Source organism: Heterodontus francisci, chromosome 9 (assembly GCF_036365525.1).
Source record: "Heterodontus francisci isolate sHetFra1 chromosome 9, sHetFra1.hap1, whole genome shotgun sequence".
In the NCBI taxonomy this organism is placed as follows: Eukaryota; Metazoa; Chordata; class Chondrichthyes; order Heterodontiformes; family Heterodontidae; genus Heterodontus; species Heterodontus francisci.
In genome coordinates, this window is record NC_090379.1 from 119202823 (window position 1) to 119226348 (window position 23526).

Here is a 23526-nt window from a genome sequence, read left to right on the forward strand (position 1 = left end):
CTCAATTCTGAGGGACAGTATAAACCTTCATTTAGAAAGGCCTAGATTGATCAAGAACAGTCATCAGGGATTTGTTAAGGCAAGGTCATGCCCGACTAACTTGATTGAGTTTTTTGAGACGGTGACCAGTAGGGTTGATGAGGGCAGTGTGGTGGATGTGGTCTACATGGATTTTTAGCAAGGCCAGTCAAAAGAGTAAAAACACATGGGATCCAAGACAAAGTAGTAAATTGGATTTAAAATTGACTTAGCGGCTGGAAGCAAAGGTTGAAAGCTTTAGACTGCAGGAAGACGTAGATGGTCTGGTCAGTTGGGCAGGGAAATGTAAAATGGAATTCAGTGTGGAGAAGTGTGAGGTAATGCATTTTGGGAGGTGCAACAAGGCAAGGAATTACACAATAAATGGGAGGATACTGAGTAATGTGGAGGAACAGAGAGGCCTTGGAGTGCGTGTCCGGAGGTCCTTAAAGATAGCCCTGGACAGGTTGATAAGGTGGTTAAGAATGCATATGGCCTGCTTTCCTTTATTAGCTGAGGCATAGAATGTAAGAGGGAGGAGGTTATGCCAGAACTATATACAACATTAGTTAGACCATAGCTTGAGCACTGCACGCAGTCTGGTCACCACATTACAGGAAAGATGTGATTGCACTGGAGAGGCTGCAGAGGAGATTTACGTGGATGTTGCCAACACGTAGATGTCAAGAAAGATTGGATAGGCTGGGGTTGTTTTCCTTGGCACATAGGAGGCTGAGGGGTGACTTCATTGAGGTGTATAAAATTATGAGAGGGCCGAGATAGATTGGATATGGATGACCTATTTACTTTAGCAGAGGGGTCAAAAACCAAGGGCCATAGATTTAAAGTAATTGGTGGAAGGATTAGAGGGGAGATGAGCAGACATTTTTTCACCCAGAGGGTAGGGACCTGGAACTCTCTGCCTGAAAGAGTAGTAGAGGCAGCAACTCTCGCCACATTTAAAAATTACTTGGCTATCTAGTTGAAGAGCTGTGACCTGCAGGGCTGCGGACCTAGTGTAGGAAGGTGGGATTAGGCTTGGTAACTTTTCGTCGACTGGCACGGACACAATGAACCGAATGGCCTATGTTTGTGTAGTAAATTTTCCATGATTTCAGAATGACTTGACAACGTTTATCCATACACTAAATTGTCTTTTTTGTGCTCTATCATTGGCTTTATTAATTTTAATTGAAGGCCATAGAGCCAGCTAAAAGCCTGGGCTAGCACCTTTGTCCAGAGCTGTGCCGATGATGATTGACTTCGAATTGTGTGAACGTGAGTTTGCAGTCAGTCATGTTTTTATTTTTGAGGTCATCTATTTTGTGCCATTTCTGTATTTTATTTTGTCCTCTCTCAAACAGCTTCCCTTCCAAATAGGTATTTGGGAACTGAGATTCTGCTTTTGAATTTCTTATTTCTCAAGATGCCTTAGTATCACTTTGTCAGCTCTACTGATTGAATATCTTTCTCTAGCTTGTAGCAGTTTCTGCACGTTTTAAAAAATTATTTGGGAAAAAAAGCTAGGTGACAATTTTCAAAAGCATTATCCAGCTATCGTTTATTTTTTTTAAAGCGCAGGCTGTGTATTGGAGTGAGAGAAAAAATGATGGCTGATTATACATTTGTGTTCTGTAACTTCCAAAAGTGCATTTAGCTGAATGTGTTATTGCTGATGATGTTTAATTTTGAAAGAAAAACATTATCTTGCATATGTTCCATTCGCCCTTGCAAAAGGCAAATCTTCTGATTGCTTAGGCCTGAGGGATGCGAAGCCCAAGTCAAAAGACAGTTCGAGAGAACTTGTTCATAGAATCATAGAAATTTATAACATGGAAAGAGGCCATTCGGCCAATCGTGTCCATGCCGGCCAACAAGTAGTCATCCAGCCTAATCTCACTTTTCAGCTCTTGGTCTGTAGCCTTGTAGGTTACGGCACTTAAGTACATATCCAAGTATTTTTAAATGTTATGAGGGTTTCTGCCTCTACCACATTTTCAGGCAGTTAGTGTCAGATCTCCACCACCCTCTGGGTGAAAATATTTCCCTTTGAATTCCCTCTTAACCTCCTACCACTTACCCTATAGCGTGGTGACCAGAACTGCACACAGTACTCCAGCTGTGGTCCAAATAGTGTTTTGCACAGTTCCAGAATTCCCTCCCAGCTGTTTTATTCTGTGCCTTGGCTAATAAAGGTAAGTACCTCCTATGCCGCCGACATGACATAGAAAATTGACTAGAAATGCAAAGACAATAGGACTGAATGTAGAGGTTATTGAGGGGAAGCAAAACAAGGATTAGAATAACCTTGCACACAGCTGGGACGGAAGCAGAGATACAAGATTGTCGGAATCCTCAGACATGATTGACAAATCTCAAAGCCTCCATTCCCCAACAGTATCTGTCCTTGCTCTAATATATGTGCTAGTGGTGCTGGCTTGTACCATGCCATTCTTGTGTGGCTGGCTGCAACCCAAAAGTAGATCTTCAAATGGTGCTGCCAACTAATAACTATTTCTGCTTCAGCTAAGTTTACTTTGAACCCATAATCAGGCATTTTCCACTGATCCACTCATCCACTCCATTCTAAGTTCTGAACATATGAAAAATAACATGCAGAAAAGGATCTACAAGACCTTCCAGTTTGTCCCATATAGTTGCGATACCTAGTGCACCATAATATGTACATTCCACACCTGGAGTTTGTTCAGTTTGCTTACCCACTGTTTTTTGCATGTTTGTACTTGCGGCTGTTCAATTTTCAGTCCGTTAACACCCTTTCTGTACTAATGCTTTGTCTTTCAACATACCATTAACGTATCTTTGCTCCGGTTTCCTCCCACAAGCCAAAAGACTTGCAGGTTGATAGGTAAATTGGCCATTATAAATTGTCACTAGTATAGGTAGGTGGTAGGGAAATATAGGGACAGGTGGGGATGTTTGGTAGGAATAGGGGATTAGTGTAGGATTAGTATAAATGGGTGGTTGATGTTCGGCACAGACTCGGTGGGCTGAAGGGCTTGTTTCAGTGCTGTATCTCTAATCTAATGACCTTCTGATCAGCTATTCTGTGATCTTGTCTTATCTACACCTTCTCCTCTGTTATCTCTTGCCCCACCCCCACTTGCTTATAACCTTTTACATTTCTAATATTTGCCAGTTCTAAAGAAGGGTCACTGACCTGAAACGTTAACTCTGCTTCTCTCTCCACAGATGCTGCCAGACCTGCTGAGTATTTCCAGCATTTCTTGTTTTTATTTCAGATTTCCAGCATCCGTTATATTTTGCTTTTAATTTAGGGCAGATTTGGTCTTGGTCAAAGAGGTAGGTTTTAAGGATCATCTTAAAGGAAAAGAGAGAGGCGGAGAGGTTTAGGGAGGAAACTCCAGAGCTTAGGGCCACAGTAGCTGAAGGCACAGCCGCCAGTGATAGACCAATTAAAATCAGATGCTCGAGGCCAGAATGCGATGAAGGCAGATAACACAGAGAGTTGTGGGACTGGAAGAGATTACAGAGGTAGGGAGAGGTGAAGTCATGGGGGGTATTTGAAAAAAGTGATGAGAATTTGAAAGTTGAGGCATTGCGTGACCAGGAGCCAGTGTAGGTCAGCAAGCACAGGGGTAATAGGTGAACAGGGCTTGGTACGAGAAAGTACAGGGCAGCAGAGATTTAGATGACCTCAAGTTTACGGAGGGTAGAATATGGGAGACCAGTCAGGAATGTGTTGGAATAGTCAAGACTATAGATAACAAAGACATGAATGAGGGTTTCAATAGCAGATGAGCTGAACAGGGATGAATTCAGGCGATGTTAAAGGGGGAAATAGGTGGTTTTAGTGATGGTGCAAATATGTGGTTAGAAGCTCATCTCGGGGTCAAATATAACAACATCTTTGGTTTAGTCTCAGACAGTTGCCAGGGAAATGGATGGAAGTCAGTAGCTAGGGAATGGAGTTTGGAGTGGGAACTGAAAACAATGACTGCAGTCTTCTCAATATTTAACTGGAGAAAATTTCTGCTCTTTCATTCATGGATGTCGATAAGCATTCTGATAATTTTGCAACAGTGGAGGAGTCGAGAGTGGTGATGGTGAGGTAGAACTGGGTGTTGTCAGCATACATGTGAAAACTTAACACTCTCCTTTTGGGTGATATCAGCAAGGGGCAGCATGGAGATGAGAAATAGGGTGGTGACAACGTGTTCAAGGACTTGGATGGGAAAGGAAGGTTGGAGATGGGCTGGTAGTTTGCAAGGACAGTAGGGCAAGGGTTGATGTTTTGAGGAGAGGGGTGATGATGCAGATTTAAAGGAGGGAGGGACAACACCTGGAGAGACGATAGTTAACGATATCAGCAAATATGTGGACCAGGAGGGGAAACTGGGTGGTCAGCAGTTGAGTGGGATTAGGATTGAGAGAGACGGAGGTGGCTCTCATGGGCAAGATGAGCTTGCAGAGGGCATGAGGGGCGATTGGAGAAAATCTAGAGAAAGATTTAAGTTCAAGGCTCGGGCAGGGGGATATCTTTAGCAAAATATTGTAGATGCTGGAAATTGAAATAAAAGTACTCAACAGACCTGACTGCATCTGTGGAGAGAGAAACAGAGTTAACGTTTCAGATCTGTGACCTTTCATCAGAACCCAGTTCTTAGTGAATTAAAAAACACAATGTCCTGACAACGCAGCGGCCAAGCTCCAAGCTGTGCACATGCGCAAACAGTCTCCTGCACTCTGAGATGCTGTGCATGAGCAGCCTACGTCTTGCCTTGTCAGGACTAACTGGCACATGGCCCCCCCCCCGCCGCCAACCCAATCCATGCAGACGCTAGCTCTAGGCTGCGGGCCACCTCCCTCCTCTCGGCCACTTGCTCCGCCCGAAGAAGCAAAGTGGGATTTTGGGGTGGGGGGGGCGGTGGTGGTGGTGAGCGGCGGGAGAGCAGGATTGGTGAGTGGTGGGGGGGGGGTGTGAGCAGCCAGAGAGCGGGATTGCGCTGAAATCTCTCAGAATTACGGAGGGTGTGCAGCACTGTTAGAGGTGCTGTCCTTCTGATGAGACTTTAAACAGTGCAATGTTCTGAGTATCAAACATGTCCATTGTGCTACCATGGGTTGAAGTTGTTTTTCTGTGATAAGTTGAGCAGCACTATCTGTAATCATGGCAATTGCAACATCGCAGACAGTAATGTTTCAGTTGATGAGGCTGCATTTGCGCATGTGCTAGTACAAAGCTTCCTAGTGGTTGCATTGTCAGCAAACACAGCCTTAAAAAAAGACCATGAGTTCCTCACACTTATTATTGGAAATGAGGGTTAAGGTGACAGGGTAGAGGGTTTTACGAAGATGGTTTGCCGTAGGGAGAAGAAGCTGAGGGTTTTCTTTGCATTCCAGGATGTGGTGAATGGCTAAACTAGTTGTCCGCCATTTCCGTTCCAGTCTGCATTCCTTGGACTTAAGGGAGCGGAGATGAGGGCTGTATCAGGGAAATGACGAGGGTGAGTGAGAGTAATTGCTTTGTTGAGGACCAGGGCATCAAAGGTGGAGGTGATGGTTCAGTTGAGCAAATTAGTATCTGCAGAAATGTTGTGGTAAATGGAGGGCCAAAGGCTAGATAGTTGGAATTATGCAAGTACAGTGTAAGTGAATTGGAGAATAGTTGTTTCTGGTGGTGGAGATAGAAGGAGGTACGGTTGGGATGTGGAAGGGGAATGTGGATGGAGAGTGATACAAGGAAGTGATGAGCGATGTCCTCACCTATGATATGTTGGGAGTCGCAAGACCACGTGAGAGGGCAGGGTCTAGGTGGTGGCTGTGGATATGGTTTGGGGAGTTTACATGGATGGAGAGATTGAGGGATGCTAAGTGGGCAGTGAAATCAGAGGAGAGAACATGATGAGTTGAGATATAGTTTAAAATCACCGAAGATGCGATGTCGTTCAGAGCAGAGGCTAAGAAGGGAATGCAGTGAAGATATCTCGGGTGGATGGGTGGTAGAGACGATAGTTTTAAGAGGTGAGAGGGGTGGAACAAGGTGAGATGTGCAAAGGATGAAAGTGTGCCAAAAGAGTAGGGGGTCAGGCCAAGGTAAGATTTGGTGATAAACGCCATACCGCCACCACGACAGTCTTGACAGGATACGTGATGGAAGATATAGCCAGGCAGGGAGGTTTCATTGAGGGGAAAAGTGTCATCACCCCTCAGACAGGTTTCTGTTAAGACTATGTCAGTGCATCATCTACATCTTTGTTAGCAAGTGAATGGACATTCTGGAGGGAGATGTGTACTGGGGAGCGGTGTGAGGTGATCTGCACTGGAGAGGTTCAAGGTGATCTGGCAGGGTCCACAGGCTCAGCAGTGGGAGGGATTAGTTGGATGGGAAGGAGATAGGCAAGATTAGCCCTCAGAGGATGCACTGGATGGGAAGGTTGACAAGAGAGTGGAATGGGGCAATTGGGGTTACTGCTTGTAATGAGCCAATTACAAGTGCCTCGATGAGCCCATTGGAGGATGCCCAGAGAGGCACAGAGGGAAGCAGGCTTATCTAAGAGGGAGTTCAAGCCTGGGACAGTGGCAAGAGAGCAGGAAGATCGAGGACTACTGAAAGGTTGGGGTAGGGAATTGGGAGGGCAGAGTACCTGAGAGTGGAGAACTGAAAGCAGGCATGACGATAGAAGAGAGGTGTCTAGGAGGAGTAAAGAGAAAAGAGATTTAAAAAAAGAAAAAAGTGGAAATAGAGCGAAGGGCTCTAGTCTAGAGCGCCAGCCAAAATGCACACATGAATGGACACAGGGCAAGTTCAAGTTACATCAAAATTAGGATACGGTAAAACCTGATAGTAAATAGCAAATAGTTAGGAAATAATAGAAAGGAGTCCAGAATTAAGATCGGATGTCTATCGAGGGACAATAATCAAGAAGTAAGGTGGAGTCAGCATGCAGCATCAAAGGGCTGTTGTCCAATTTCAGGGACAGGTGTAATGAATGAAGTCCAGGAGGTAATTGAAGGAACACTGCTGGAGGCTGCACTGATCGAGGTATTTTCATGGGAATGAGAGTGCAGGAGGGGTACTTGTAAGTTACAGGATCAGAAAGATGACGGCAAAGTTGGACAACACGATAAAATCCAGAAGTAGCAAAGGTTTGTTCTCTGGCTCAGCCCAGTTTCTGGCCAAGAACAGACTGAAGCTGAAAAACCAGTATAACCAGTGGTCAGCCACAGGCTGCACAGGCGATTGAAGTCTCAGTCACAGCAATTGTGGGGGAAGGGCTATAAATTGATCAAGGTTACATTGAATATTGCAAAAAAGCAGCAGATCAGAGATAGAAGTTGGGCCTTACGGTCCAGCCAGTGTACTCCAGAGCACAAATGTTGTCTTGATGTACAGGGAAGTTAGGAATTTGAAGCCAAATTTGAAAGAAAATCCAGATCCAAGTCTTTTCCAGGATTCTGAATGTAAGGTCGGGGGATGGGGTTTAAACTAACAGGCTGTTTAATAGTTAGTTTGCACCCACTGTTAGAATCAAGGGAACTTGAACAGTAGAAGAAAGGATTTGGGGGAGAAAAGGCAAAGGATGGCAGCACTAGGCCAAGGATAGACCTGCGCCCCACACAGCTCCCTACTGTTTTGATTTCACAAGTGAAAAACCTTGCTGCTTTGCTGAATAAAATCTGGAAATTTGCTCTCTGTCCCCTTCGGTACTAATAAGTAGTCCAGGTAATCACCCTGGCCCAGATCAACGTACCAGGTACCTACCTATTGTAAAAGCTTATCTTCTCCCCAGCCAGAAGCAGCTTCAGCGAATTGACAACCAGCACACGAGCCGGCAGCCTGTAGAACATGCCCATTATTCTCTGGGGAAAGAACCTCCTCCCAAAATCTACCCTAGGTCTGCCCTTGTAAGAGTGACCTTTGGCCTTCACTAACCCATCCAATTAAAACACTTGATATACACAAACACAGTTGAATCCTTTCATCATCTTATAAACTTTGGTCAAATCACCCCATAGTCTGTGTTTTTCTCAAGTGTAGAGTCCAGGTTCTTTGAGCCTGTCTGGACAACTAGGATGTTTTAAACTGGGAATTAATCTTGAAGCCCTTCTGCACTCTTTCCAAAGCCTCAATATTGGCTGCCATATAGGGAGTGCAGAACTGGGCCTAACCAAAGTCTTGTACAATGGTGTTCTTTGTTTGAATGAATTGTTTTGCAAATACACCCCAGCATCCTAATAAATTATTGTAAAAAAAGCTTGAAAATGTGGACTAAATGATGACTAAAAAATAATAGTGAGAAATTAGAGTATGAGAGAAAGCTAGCTAGAAATATAAATCAGTAAGAGTTTATACAAGTATTTAAAAAGGAAAAGAGTAACTGAAGCGAGTGTTGGTCCTTTAGTTAGTGAGTCTGGGGAATTAATAATGGAAAACAAGGAAATGGCGGAAGCGTTGAGCAGGTATATTTTGTCTGTCATCACTAAAAGATTTTGAAAACTTCCCAAAGATGCTTGAAAATCAAGAGGTGAAAGGGAGGGAGAAACTTAAAACAATCACCAGGTATTGGGAAAACTATTGGAGCGAAAGGCTGACAAGTCCCCAGGACCTGATGGCTTGCATCCTTGGGTCTTAAAAGAAGTGGCTGCGGAGATATTAGAAGCATTGATTATAATATTCCAAAATTCTTTTGATTCTGGAAGGGTCCCAGCTGTAAACCGTGGCGTGAAGTCAACTCCCCCTTGGCCCCTTCATTCCCTTCACCCACTTGATCCTGGCTGTCATGTGGGACTAGGTTCTCTTAATTCAGGCTCAGGCTGGGTGTTTGGGATATCGGGGTTACAGGAGAGCCACCGACCACCTAATCCACCGGCTACGGTTAATGGCTTAGTACAAAGAGGAGGAAACTCAGTCCTTTCTTTAACTATCAAATTTACTTTATTCACGTTGTTGTACAATGTAAGAATAAGGCTTATCCACTTGGTTAGCCAAAAGCATGCAACTCAAACTGGGTTATACAGTTAATAACAAAGCTAGCTAGAATTGATAAGCACACCCACTAGGTTCCTCTGACCTTTCCCTGACCTAGTCACAGAAAACAAAGGATAATACCTGAAAAAGGGGAGAGCTGACACTGGCCAGGCGTTCCGTTCTCTCTCTCTTTTGCGTTGTCGCCGCATTGCTCACGCAGGGTCTTCCACTTCCGCGATGGTTGGTCTCCGGAGTTTCTCACTGGCTCTATGCCTGAGATTCTCTATACTTATTCTCTTTCTCATCTCTTCAAAACTGTGCTATCTCTTTCCGGTTGGTTTAGGCCTGCTCACCTCGTTTGTATCTTCTCCTTATTGGCCCAGTCCCAAAGACCCCGGTATCACACCGTGTCCAGATAAGGCTCTATTCCTGTGATCTCTCCTTTGTCTTATCGCATAAATTAATTAGTTCAAACTGGTTTTTAGCAGCACAGGCCAGTGTCTGAGCTCAGGTTACTATAGTTCACAAACAATCCAACAGTGTGTAACAGATTCTGTATTTCTTGCAGCCCCTGGCCAACACAGCAAATTGGAAAATTGCAAATGTAACACCTTTATTCAGGAAAGCAGGAAACTGTAGGCTATTTAGCCTAACATCTGTCATAGGGAAATTGCTAGAATCCATTATTAAGGTTATAGCAGGATACTTGGCAAAGTCAATGTAGTTTTGTGAAAGGGAAATCGTGTTTAACTAATTTGAGTTCTTTGAGGAGGTAGCAAGCAAGGTGAATAAACAGGAACCTGTAGATGTGGTGTACTTGGATTTCAAAAAGGCATTTGATAAGGTGCCGCATCAAAGGTTACTACACAAGAAAAGAGTGTAGGGGGTAACATACTGGCATGGATAAAGGACTGGTTAGCTAACAGGGAACAGAGTAGGGATTAATGGGTCTTTTTCGGGTTGGCAAGCTATAACAAGTGGAGTGACACAGGGATCAGTGCTGAACCTCGGATCAGTGCTGAACCTCAGTTCAGTCTCGAGACATGACTTGGATGAAGGGACCGAATGGTAGTTAAATTTACAGATGACACCAAGATAGTTTGGGAAGTAAGTTGTCAAGAGCAGGTAAAGAGTCTACAACGGGATATAGATAGGTTAAGTGAGTATGCAAACATCTGACAGATGAAGTATAATGTGGGGAAAATGTGAACTTTGGCAGGAAGAATAGAAAAACAGTATGCAGAGATTGCAGAACTTGATGGTACAAAGGGATCTGGGTGTCCTGGTACATGAATCACAAAAGGTTAGTATGCAGGTACAGCAAGTGATTAGGAAGGCAAATGGAATGTTGGCATTTATTGCATGGGGAATCGAGATTAAAAGTAGGGAAGTTTTACTGCAGTCATACAGGAACTTGTTGAGACCACATCTGGCGTACTGTGTACAGTTTTGGTCTCCTTATTTGAAAAATGATATAATTGCATTCGAGGCAGTTCAGAGAAGGTTCACTCAACTCATTCCTGGGCTGAAGGACTTGTGTTAAGAGGAAAGGTTGAACAGGTTGGGCCTGTACCCATTGGAGTTTAGAAGAATGTGAGGTGATCTTATTGAAATATATAAGATCCTGAGGGGACTTGATAGAGTGGATACCAGGAGGATGTTTCCTCTTGTGGGAGAGACTAGAGCTAGGGAACACAGTTTAAAAATAAGAGGTCTCCCTTTTAAGACAGAGATGAGAAATTTTTCTCTGAGGATCGTTGGTCTGTAGAACTCTCTTCCCCAGAAAACAGTGGAGGCTGGGTCATTGAATTTATTCAAGGCTGAGTTAGATCAATTTTTGATTGTCAAGGAAGCCCAGGGTTATGGGGGCAGACAGGAAAGTGGAGTTGAGACCAAAGTCCGATCGGCCACCATCTTATCTGATAATGGACCAGGCTCGAAGGGCCGAATGGCTTACTTCTGTTCCTATGTAACCAGTGTTGTTTTTTTGCAGGTTCGTGTTGAAGAAATGTCATTTCCACCGCACATGAATCGCCCTCCTTTAGGGATACCTCCATTGCCACCGGGTATTCCTCCTCCACAGTTTGCAGGCTTTCCTCCATCTGTGCCACCTGGTATGTAAATTGGATATTATTTTCAAAGCTGTATAAAACTACCATGTGTTTTAAATATTTTTCTGAACAAGTTTATTTATAGGTATAAATTATGTGTGAGTGTCTCTGTAGCCTGGTGATTACATAGTCATTTGTGGCATAGGAGGCCATTCGGACCATAAAGTCCATGCCAGCTCTCCACGGACCTATCCATTCAGTCCCATTCTCCCTCTCAATCTCAGTAGCCCTGCAAGTTTATTTCCTTCAAATGACCATCCAATTTTCCATCGAAGGCTGGCCTGCCTGCCCCTGGCCAAACGAGGCCCTAAAATGGCCAATTAACTGGCAGTTAAGGGCCTCTGCCCGCTGCCGTGGGTATTTTACCCTTGGCTGGCAGGCGTCTGAGGCCTCAAGGACCCTCACATCCTTCCTAAAGTGTGATGACCAGAACTGGAGACAATACTGTAATTGGGACATAACCAGAGCTTTATAACGGTTCAGCATAACTTCCCTGCTTTTGTACTCTGCCTCTATTTATGAATCCCAAGATCCCATATGCTTTACTAACCACTCTCTCAATATGCCCTTCCACCTTCAGAGATCGATGCACATGTATCTCCAGGTCCCTATGTTCCTGCACACTCTTTAGACCTGTGCCATTAAGTATATATTGCCTCTCCCTATTCATTTTGCCAAAATGCATCACCTCATATTTGTCAGTATTAAATTCCATCTACCACATTTCTGCCCACTCCGCCAGCCTATCTGTCAGTTAGGGTTCATATCCTCGCTGTTTGCCGCACCTCCAATTTTGTCCTTTGTGGTATGGTACTGAGCTACAGACATCAAAAGGGCTCCAGCCTCAATCCACAATGTGTGCTGGGTTAGCTGATCTTAGCCTGGATGGGAATACAACAACTATCACTGACCTCAACATCTTGAAGCTAGGAAGGGGTTGAAAAAAATTAGCTGAAGATTCTTATTCCTGATATCTATCCAGTGGTCCTTACCACTATAGATGCAATATTGTGTGGGACATGATAGCATGAGGTACCGTGCTGACAATTATTGGCCACTTGGGCAAAGTCCTGTTGGGCTGGCAGTACAACCATAATCTAGAATGAAGGAGCAGTTTCATTGAGAGAGGGAAGGCAATTAGGTTGGAGCGATGATCTACTTGACTTTTCAAAATTGTATTTAATGTTTTTAGGGGCACCTGTGATTCCTGTACCGATGGGAATAATGACACCTGCCACAACTGTAAGTATGGTGAATATTATAGTTCAGCTTCATTTAAAGGTTGATAGCTTGTAATGATACCAGAGACCAAATTGCAGAAGTAAATGAAATTAGTCAGTAGAATTTAAGTTAATTGAGTACAATACTAGCTGGCTTGATGTTTTCAAATGATGTAGGTGGAAGAAATGTTTCAAGTGAAGACTAATTGTATTTGACACTCAACACTCAAGTTCCTTGCACAAATTTGAATTTTTAATTACTTTGTCTTCCTACTGCGAACAGGTTGTGAAGAGTTTTTCGCCTGCAATAAGTGGTTCTTAGAAATCAGATGTTGCATCTATAATGCTGGCTAATACAGGAGAATGGGCCATTTAGCCCCTTGAGGCTCTCACGCCATTCAGTTAGAGAACAGTTGATCTGTATCTTAACTGCAGCTCCTCGCTTTGTTTCCAGAACCTTTAGGAACAGAGGAGCAGGAGTAGGCCATTCAGCCTGTCGAGCCTGCTCTGCCATTCAATTAGATAATGGCTGATCATTTACCTCAATGTCACGTTCCTGCACTATCCCCATATTAATACCTTTACCCAACAAAAATCTGGTAGTATTTTTCAATTTTCAATTCACCCTCAGCCTCAACAACTTTTTTTGGGAGGTGAGGAGTAGAGTTCCAGACTACCTGTATGTGGAGAAGTGCTTCCTGACATCATCCCGAAATGGCCCAGTGCTAATTTTAAAGTTATGCCCCTTGTTCTGCACTGTTCCACCAGAGGAAATGGTTTCTCTTTATTTACCCTGTTAAATTCCTTTGTCATTTTAAACACCTTAATTAGATCACCCCTGACATATTCAAGAGAATACAAGCTTTGTCTAAGCACCCTTTCTTCATAAATTAATTCTAATTTCTGGTATTGTTCTGGGGAATCAATGCTGCATTCCTTCTAAGGCTTTCCTGAGGTGTGGAGCTCAGAACTAAATGCAGTACTCAAGATGCGGTCTAACCAGAGTACTGGTAAAGTAACTTTTTGTATTCCAGCCCCCTTGAGATAAAGGCCAACTTTTCCATCACTCCCATTAAAATGAGACCATTCTATCTTAAATAAAATTTTCCCAGCTTTGCCAGCACGAAACATGTTTAGTAGATGGCAAACAAGATCTTCATGAATTCTGTTTTCATATTTTAAACTGCAGAATGCCAACTGATAAGATTACAAATAATTGCTGCAAATCAGTTAATGGTTATTGACTTGTATTTCAAAATGTTCATCTTGAAACTTGATGGTTTAAGTAAAAACATAAAATTATAGAAGCAAGGTATTTGGGGAGTGTTTTGGTTCCCTATAATGCCATCTGGACTCTCAATCACAGAAACTAAGGAAAAAACTTCAAAGTCTTTCATTTCGAAGAACATAACAGAATACTTATTGAGAATTTCAGTCTGAACCAGATGTAGAAATTAAATGAGCAATCCTAATCTAAGGGTAACATTATCTTTTTCAATGCTCGTTAATAATTGTTTTTCTTTTTGCAACCATTTTCTTGCCTCTTCTGAAAGCATGGAATCCTTGCTGCATTGCTGCTTCATGCTGCCAAGGTGGCCATTATTCATGTGTTGGTGAGCTCCTGGGCCACAACTCAATTATGTCATCAAGAGATGCTTAAATGCAGCTACAACAGGGATTTGGAAACCCTGGTCAGTGTTCCCCTTCCTTCACCCAGAGCACTGAAGTGATGATACTGTTCTGAATGAGTATGGCTCATTCAGCATAGAGTGAGGGTCAGATCTGCTACCTCCTGGTTGGGATAAAAATTGCTTAGTTTTAGTCTAAACTGAAAACTCGTGCAACAGCTGAGGATGATTGATTTTTAAAGGATTGGATAAAGGAAATTTGACTGTTAATATCAAACTAAAATAAATATTAATACCACTGTGTAAATATAATAGACTAAATCCAAGTGATAATCCTTTAATCAGTAAAAACACAATTTCACTGAATCTTTGTTTCAGGAATTATTTTACCAGTGCAAAACAGTCTAATCCTTTGCATTTTCCATTAGCAATATAACATCTTGAGGCAAAAACAACATCTTGGGATGTGAGGAGAGATCGAGTAGAATGGGCCTATATTCTCTGGAGTTTAGAAGAATGAGATGTGTATAAAATGAATGAAATTCTGAATTGGTTTGACAGAGAAGATGCTGAAACACTGTTTCCCCTGGCTGGAGAGTCTAGAACTCGTGGTTATAATTTCAGGATAAGGGGCCAACACCACTACTACCGACTGAGATGAGGAGTAATTTCTTCACTCAGTGACACCTGAGGGCTGTGGATTTTCAGTCGATGAATATTTTAAAGATATTGGGCAAGAAGGCAATCAAGGGATATGGGGAACTTGAGGTGAAGATCAGCTATGATCTTCATGAATGGCAGTGCAGGTTCAAGGAGCTTTATCGTCTACTCCTCCTGTTTTGTTATGTTAAGACTTTCCACTAAAATTGGGTAGTATAAATTTAAATGGGTGAAAATGTGATCTTCAGAAAATAGGTATTTTTGAAATTGTACAAAGAATGAAGTTAAAATGAGCGCAGCTCTCCAAGCCAGATGTTTAAAAGTTGTAATTTGAACTTTGTTAAGGATGTTCGCTTCAAAATAAGCCACCATTAAAAGCTCTGATTTCCAATCATAACCATCTTAAAATGGTTCCAAATTCAGAGGGGGTTATCTGGAACTATTGCTTGGCACATTGCTTAATATATAAGTGCGTGAACACCAGAATCATAACAGTCTAGGATCAGTTTAGAGTAGAAGTGCCATTTGTAAAACTGTCTTCCATGTGTGACAAGAACTTAAGCCCATGTTTCTGTAAGATGTGTTGTATTTACTACTGTTGTTGTCTCCCTCCACCTTTCCAGGTCTCCATGCTGTACACCATGAACCGTTGCCCAACAGAGGGCAAACAGGTAACCAGTTCTGGGACTACTGCCAATGGCAGTCTATAACTGATCATTAAGAATTGTATGAAAGCAGTTCCTTCCCTCTTTGTTCCCCCCCCCCCCCCCACCAATGTTCCCAAGCACCACTTTTTTTTTTCTTTAGTGCAATCCCCAAGCACCCTTGCTGAACTTGGAGAGTCTTGAGTGTTGAGTTACAGGCATTGACTCACATCACACCAAACACATAGTTAAACGCCAAAAACAAATGGACTCCTCCGATATACGTGCATTACTGGAGTTAGTGTGATTGAAGCAGAGACCATGTTAACATTTAAGCTTGGTAGGTGGTTGAAGGAAATGGGAATTAACAGATATGACAACAGGGCAAGGGGATAAACACCAACACGCAATGGTTGGGCCAAATGGCCTGTTTCGGTGTTCTGAGTTTCGAGAGAATACTATGTTTCAAGATGTGGGACATAGAAGAATCATAATAATGCCATATTTTTAAAGCATGTGTGGTGTTTTGTAATCAGGTAAAATCATTTAGAAGTTAACTAAATCAAAGTGCAACTGAGATTTTAAGAATTCTAAGAATCAGATACTTTTTCAGGAATTTTATAGCTGTGGTATTGACCCCCTGTTGAGTTATATTGCATCGATACTGACAGCCATCCAGTTCTTTGACCATGCTTAACATGAATGCTTGGACAGTGTTTGAAGGCTACTCCATTATGGAGAGCATCACAACTAAATTAAAAGCAAAATACTGCTGATGCAGGAAATCTGAAATGAATTTGCTAACGCTGTTGGGGAGGGTTTAAACTAATGTGGCAGGGGGATGGGAACCAATTGAGGTCAGTTTGACAGTGAGGAGGTAGTAACAAAAGCCTGTAAAGAAACTAGATAATATTGTCAGTGTGACTAAGGGGAAGAGCAGGCAGGGAGCAGATGATGAATATAAAGGGACTGGTGGTCTGAGGTGCATTTGCTTTAATGCAAGAAGTGTAGTTGGTAAGGCAGATGAACTTAGGGCTTGGATTAGTACCTGGGAGTATGATGTTATTGCTATTACTGAGACTTGGTTGAGGGAAGGGCATGATTGGCAACTAAATATCCCAGGATATCGATGCTTCAGGCGGGATAGAGAGGGAGGTAAAAGGGGTGGAGGAGTTGCATTACTGGTCAAAGAGGATATCACAGCTGTGCTGAAGGAGGGCACTATGGAGGACTCGAGCAGTGAGGCAATATGGACAGAACTCAGAAATAGGAAGGATGCGGTAACAATGTTGGGGCTGTACTACAGGCCTCCCAACAGCGAGCGTGAGATAGAGGTACAAATATGTAAACAGATTATGGAAAGATGTAGGAGCAACAGGGTGGTGGTGATAGGAGATTTTAATTTTCCCAACATTGTCTGGGATTCGCTTAGTGTTAGAGGTCCAGATGGAGCAGAATTTGTAAGGAGCATCCAGGAGGGTTTTCTAGAGCAGTATGTAAATAGTCCAACTCGGGAAGGGGCCATACTGGACCTGGTGTTGGGGAATGAGCCCGGTCAGGTTGTTGAAGTTTCAGTAGGGGACTACTTTGGGAATAGTGATCACAATTCCGTAAGCTTTAAAATACTCATGGACAAAGACGAGAGTGGTCCGAAAGGAAGAGTGCTAAATTGGGGGAAGGCCAACAATTCGGCAGGAGCTGGGAAATGTAGATTGGGAGCAGCTGTTTGAAGGTAAATCCACATGTGATATGTGGGAGGCTTTTAAAGAGAGGTTGATTAGCGTGCAGGAGAGACATGTTCCTGTGAAAATGAGGGATAGAAATGGCAAGATTAGGGAACCATGGATGACAGGTGAAATTGTGAGACTAGCTAAGAGGAAAAAGGAAGCATACATAAGGTCTAGGCGGCTGATGAAAGACGAAGCTTTGAAAGAATATCGGGAATGTAGGACCAATCTGAAACGAGGAATTAAGAGGGCTAAAAGGGGTCATGAAATATCTTTAGCAAACAGGGTTAAGGAAAATCCCAAAGCCTTTTATTCATATATAAGGAGCAAGAGGGTAACTAGAGAAAGGATTGGCCCACTCAAGGACAAAGGAGGAATGTTATGCTTGGACTCAGAGAAAATGGGTGAGATTCTAAACGAGTACTTTGCATCGGTATTCACCGAGGAGAGGGACATGACGGATGTTGAGGTTAGGAACAGATGTTTGATTACTCTAGGTCAAGTCGGCATAAGGAGGGAGGAAGTGTTGGGTATTCTAAAGGGCATTAAGGTGGACAAGTCCCCAGGTCCGGATGGGATCTATCCCAGGTTACTGAGGGAAGCGAGAGAGGAAATAGCTGGGGCCTTAACAGATATCTTTGCAGCATCCTTAAACACGGGTGAGGTCCCGGAGGACTGGAGAATTGCTAATGTTGTCCCCTTGTTTAAGAAGGGTAGCAGGGATAATCCAGGTAATTATAGACCGGTGAGCCTGACGTCAGTGGTAGGGAAGCTGCTGGAGAAGATACTGAGGGATAGGATCTATTCCCATTTGGAAGAAAATGGGCTCATCAGTGATAGGCAACATGGTTTTGTGCAGGGAAGGTCATGTCTAACCAACTTAATAGAATTCTTTGAGGAAGTGACAAAGTTGATTGATGACGGAAGGGCTGTCGATGTCATATACATGGACTTCAGTAAGGCGTTTGATAAGGTTCCCCATGGCAGGCTGATGGAGAAAGTGAAGTCGCATGGGGTCCAGGGTGTACTAGCTAGATGGATAAAGAACTGGCTGGGCAACAGGAGACAGAGAGTAGCAGTAGAAGGGAGTTTCTCAAAATGGAGACGTGTGACCAGTGGTGTTCCACAGGGATCCGTGCTGGGACCACTGTTGTTTGTGATATACATTAATGATTTGGAGGAAAGTATAGGTGGACTGATTAGCAAATTTGCAGACGACACTAAGATTGGTGGAGTAGCAGATAGTGAAGGGGACTGTCAGAGAATACAGCAGAATATAGATAGATTGGAGAGTTGGGCAGAGAAATGGCAGATGGAGTTCAATCAGGGCAAATGCGAGGTGATGCATTTTGGAAGATCCAATTCAAGAGTGAACTATACAGTAAATGGAAAAGTCCTGGGGAAAATTGATGTCCAGAGGGATTTGGGTGTTCAGGTCCACTGTTCCCTGAAGGTGGCAACGCAGGTAAATAGAGTGGTCAAGAAGGCATACGGCATGCTTTCCTTCATCGGACGGGGCATTGAGTACAAGAGTTGGCAGGTCATGTTACAGTTGTATAGGACTTTGGTTCGGCCACATTTGGAATACTGCGTACAGTTCTGGTCGCCACATTATCAAAAGGATGTGGATGCTTTGGAAAGGGTGCAGAGGAGGTTCACCAGGATGTTGCCTGGTATGGAGGGCGCTAGCTATGAAGAGAGGTTGAGTAGATTAGGATTATTTTCATTAGAAAGACGGAGGTTGAGGGGGGACCTGATTGAGGTGTACAAAATCATGAGAGGTATAGACAGGGTGGATAGCAAGAAGCTTTTTCCCAGAGTGGGGGTTTCAATTACTAGAGGACACGAGTTCAAAGTGAAAGGGGAAAAGTTTAGGGGGGATATGCGTGGAAAGTTCTTTACGCAGAGGGTGGTGGGCACCTGGAACGCATTGCCAGCGGAGGTGGTAGATGCGGGCACGATGGAGTCTTTTAAGATGTATCTAGATAGATACATGAATGGGCAGGAAGAAAAGAGATACAGAAGCTTAGAAAATAGGCGACATGTTTAGAGAGAGGATCTGGATCGGCGCAGGCTTGGAGGGCCGAAGGGCCTGTTCCTGTGCTGTAATTATCTTTGTTCTTTTTTAAAACAGAAATGCTGGAAATATTCAGTAAGTCTGGCAGCATCTGTGGGGAGAAACAGTTAATATTTCAGGTCAATGACGTTTCATCAAAATTGGAAAAAGTTAGAGGTGCAACAGGTTTTAAGCAAGTACAGAGGTGTGGAAAGGGAAGGGTGGAATAATAAAAGGGAAGAGGTGTAATAGGGTGGAAGACAGGAGAGATTAAATGACAAAAGGGATGATGGTGCAAGGCAAAAGGCGATGGTAATGGGACAAGTAAAGAAACAAAAGATGGGTGTAGAGGAGGTGTAAATGGGAATAGCTTTCTGAGAAAATGGGGGCAAGATGTTATGATCTAAAATTATTGAACTTAATGTTGAGTCCAGAAAACTATAAAGTGCCTAGTTGAAAGATGAGGTGCTGTTCCTCGAGCTCACATTGGAACAGTGTAGGAGACTGAGCGTCCGAGTGGGAGTGGGACAGAAAATTAAAATGACAGGCAATCGGGAAACTCGAGGTCACGCTTGTGTACTGAATGGAGGTCTTGAAAGCGATCATCCAATCTGTGTTTGGTCTCCCCAGTGTGGAGGAGACCACATTGTGAGTAGCAAATACAGTATACTAAATTGAAAAAAGTACAAGTAAATCGCTGTTTCACCTGGAAGGAGGGTTTGGGGTCCTGGGCAGTGAGAAGGGAGGAGGTAAAAAGGCTGGTCTTGCTTGCACAGGAAAGCGCAGTGGGAAGGGGTGTTGCAGGTGATTAAGGAGTGGACCAGGTGTTGCAGAGGGAGTGGTGCCTTCAGAATTCTGAAAGGGGAAGGGAAGGTATGTTTGGTATTGGCATCATGCAGAAATGACAGGTTTTGAATGCAAAGACTGATGGGGTGGAAGGTGAAGACGAGGAGAACCCTACTGTTCTGAGAAGGAGGGGAAAGGGTGAGGGCAGAAATGTGGGAAAACAACAGACACAGTTGAGAGCCCTGTCAGCCATGGTGGGGGGGGGGGGTGAATCCTCGGTTAAGGAAAAAGGAGGGCACGTCGGAAGTGCTGGTGTGGAAGATTGCATCGTCAGATCACATGACAAAGAGAGAAACTGGGAGAATGGAATAGAGTCCTTAAAGGAAATGGGGTGGGAGGAAGTGCAGTTGAGGTAGCTGTGGGAGATAGTGGGCTTATAGTGGATATTGGTTGACGGGAAGAGACAGAGATGGACCTACTGAAGATGTGGAAAGAGTGGAAATTCATCAACTTTGCTTCCAATGATTCTGAATCCAATTGCAACACCCTTGCTGCCTCCCACCTAAACCATCAAGAGAGCTCCACATGACACTTACCCATTCATAGTTAGCAATGCCACACTATAACGTGTTTGTTAGTACTGAACCATTTTAGCAAGGAAATCATATCTTGGTTGGGTTTCTATTACCTTAAAGTTACAATTTGATGTTAGGAAATTACATTGAAACTGAAACTGCATTCTAAATCTTGCATTTATAAGGCAGTGTTATTGTTTGTTAATGGGTAATTGAGGGTAACTGTATCAGTTGCTCAGTGGCAATTGGGAGCGAATGTCCTTAACATTACAAAATACTTGAGTTCTTTGACAAGTTGTTCAGTTTCCATTGAAGAACGATTGGTACATTCTTAAATTCCTATGTTCTGACATGATGGAAAAAGTTGAGACATAATTTGGGATGTGACTTTATCCTGGTGAATTTTGGCAATAATTGTGGATTAGATATGGTAAAAATGCCAAATGTGGAAATTATGGACAGCTTGTTTTGTTGGAACTAAACTATCTTTAATTATATCTCTTTTATTGAATCTGCTTCTGTCTCCTTTACCCACTCATTGAGCTGTTCCACTCTCGCATCTAAGTCTTTCTGTACAATAAAAGCAAAATACTGCAGATGCTGGAAATCTGAAATAAAAACAAGAAATGCTGGAAATACTCAGCAGGTCTGGCAACATCTGTGGAGAGAGAAGCAGAGTTAACGTAAACATTAACTCTGCTTCTCTCTCCACAGATGCTGCCAGACCTGCTGAGTATTTCCAGCATTCCTTCTTTCTGTACAATACTTGGCAGATTATCACACTCTGTGTGAGGTTCCTTCTGACCTAATTTTCACCACGATATACTTTGTAGCACTAGTCTTACTATTGTCTAAATTCATAGTATTCAGAACTCACCTTATCTAACTAAGGCATTTACTATTTTATATTTTTGAATGTGGGTATAGAGATGAAGCTTTTTTAACCTTTGCTTATAGCTCATTCCCTTTTCATTTGAAATGATCTTGTTTCTCTTTGCAGCTTCAATTTTTGCAATTTTTAGAATGGTGAACTGTACATTCCACTCAGTGATTCAGCTCATGCATTAAAGTCTTGGCATAACCTCAGTAGAATTGTGTTTAATTGTTAAGCTTACAAAATGTTGGAAAATATAAAATTGTTTAATAGCTTCACCACATTAAGACGTCAGCAGTGATGGAATCCACTTACTCCTATCTCCTGTTTTGAGACTCCATGCTAATTTTATTCTGCTCAAGGCATTTCCACTAATCCACCAAAACATCTGGCATTGGTACTTTCCCATGGTTCAAATTTGTATCCAGAACTGTACTCTATCCTGAACTTGTTGAATTTTCAGCTTAATTAGTAATCCTTGAAGCAGAACTATATAATTAGCCTTCTGAAACCTCAAATAAGTAATATTTGCATTCCACAGTCTATTCCATCTGTAGTGTCCTCAATCATTTGAATGCTGAACTTCACTTTAATTTATCCCCTTCACTTTATCAAGTGTGCTGCCCATCTCTTCTCTCTCCCATGTGTTCCTCCTCTCTCCTTTGCCTGTTTCTTCTTTCCTCACTCCTAACTGCTGCTCCCTCTCTCCCTTCTCTCCTATTTTTCTCTCACACCCCTTGGTGCCTCTATGTATCTCCCCATTCCTTTACTTATGGTTATGCTGCTCATCACTTCCTTTGCTTATGTTTCTCTCCCTTCCTGTACTTCTTTCCCTTTTACTTTCTCCGTTTCCTTTTTGCCTTTGTCACTCGCTCTCCACTTCTGTGTATCTTTCCTCTTTTACTGTTTTTCACTTTGTGCTTTTCTTCATTCCTTTCTTACCTTCTTAGCTTGTTTTCCTGCTTATCTTTGCAGCTACGGGTAGGTGAGGAGAAACAGCAGCATCCACACATGGTTGGTTAGACAGGGGGAAACAGCAGCATTGGGTCTCATGCTAAGGAGAGGGACTTAGTGTGATTGGCGGATCCAAGCCAATCAAAAGTAACCACTTTAGCACAACTGTATTTCATGGCATTTTTAAATTAAAAACATTAGATTCATAGACTCTGATTCTTGTAACAAAGTTGTCAAATTAACATTCTGCTCTAACAGTCTTCTCAACTTTAGATTCACTTTTTCTAATCTTGGTTATTTGCAGTATTCTGTATGATTTAGTATGGTTTCTAAATTTAAACCTAAACAAATTGATTATATTTATTGAAATTATAATATTGAAATTTGTACAGGAATATAGTCACACTCGGACTTTGTGATATCAATAAGTTTATACAACTAGCATCCTTTATTCCTGATATGCTCTGTAACCAATATTACCACTTTATACATAAGGAATTCTTCAATTTGCTTATTTCTTGAATAATGGATTCAAACATTCCAGTGTTTCACACAGGTATTGGTCCCAACCTCTGTACCTATGCTTGGAAAGCATATTGGACCAAGGAAGGACCATTCTAGTCAGAGAAACCGTGATAATGATGAAAACAGTGGCCCTACTACAACAGTTTTCGTTGGCAACATATCTGAGAAAGCTTCTGATATGTTAATCAGGCAGTTACTTGCAGTAAGTTTGTATTTTGCACTTCTGTAATGTATGGAGCACAGTTGTTCACACAAAAGATTCATTTTTATTTTTACAATTTTCTACCCCATGAGTTGGCTCATGCTGGCGTATCACGCAGTGAACACAGGCAGTCACCTGGGCCCTTACCCAAGTGGCCTTTCTTTATGTATGAGGTCAGACATTTACTGTGGCGGGCTATTTAACCATAGGGGCATGGCAGCAGAGTCTAATACTGTTCACCTTTCCTTTTCCTTGCTGCCCCCCAACCCCGATCCTGTGTATGTATATACTCGCTTTCAAGTACAGGTCGTGTTATTGCAGGTGGTACTAAACTGACATAGGTGCCTCTGAACCCCAGATTATTAAAACAATTTTAATGCCCAGTTTGCAATGTGTAGATTAGGCGAATTACACAAACGTTTGGTTACTGATGGGTAGCAACTAATGTTTAGATTTACCAAAATGAGCATAAAAATTTTGAATTTAAATTGGTCAACATTTATCTTTTAATTACATATCTTTTAATATTTTCGTGTTTGCAAGTAAACTTTCCAATGATGTCTGTTTTGCAGGCGATAGTGTATGAGCTGAAA

General features: G+C 42.6%; 1 protein-coding gene across 2 annotated transcripts in view; it reads left to right on the top strand.

Annotated features, from left to right (window-relative positions):
* LOC137374021 (RNA-binding protein 25-like) overlaps nucleotides 1–23526 on the top strand; it is a 131523-nt gene that overhangs the window by 21530 nt on the left and 86467 nt on the right. Inside the window, exons 2-5 of one of the 2 annotated variants that reach the window (XM_068039794.1) lie at nucleotides 10965–11085; nucleotides 12275–12324; nucleotides 15214–15261; nucleotides 22751–22933. In XM_068039794.1, coding sequence (XP_067895895.1) covers nucleotides 10980–11085; nucleotides 12275–12324; nucleotides 15214–15261; nucleotides 22751–22933 — 387 coding nt within the window. In that variant the 5' untranslated portion in view covers nucleotides 10965–10979. The remainder of the gene's footprint in view (nucleotides 1–10964; nucleotides 11086–12274; nucleotides 12325–15213; nucleotides 15262–22750; nucleotides 22934–23526) is intronic. The other variant, XM_068039795.1, reaches the window with a different exon arrangement.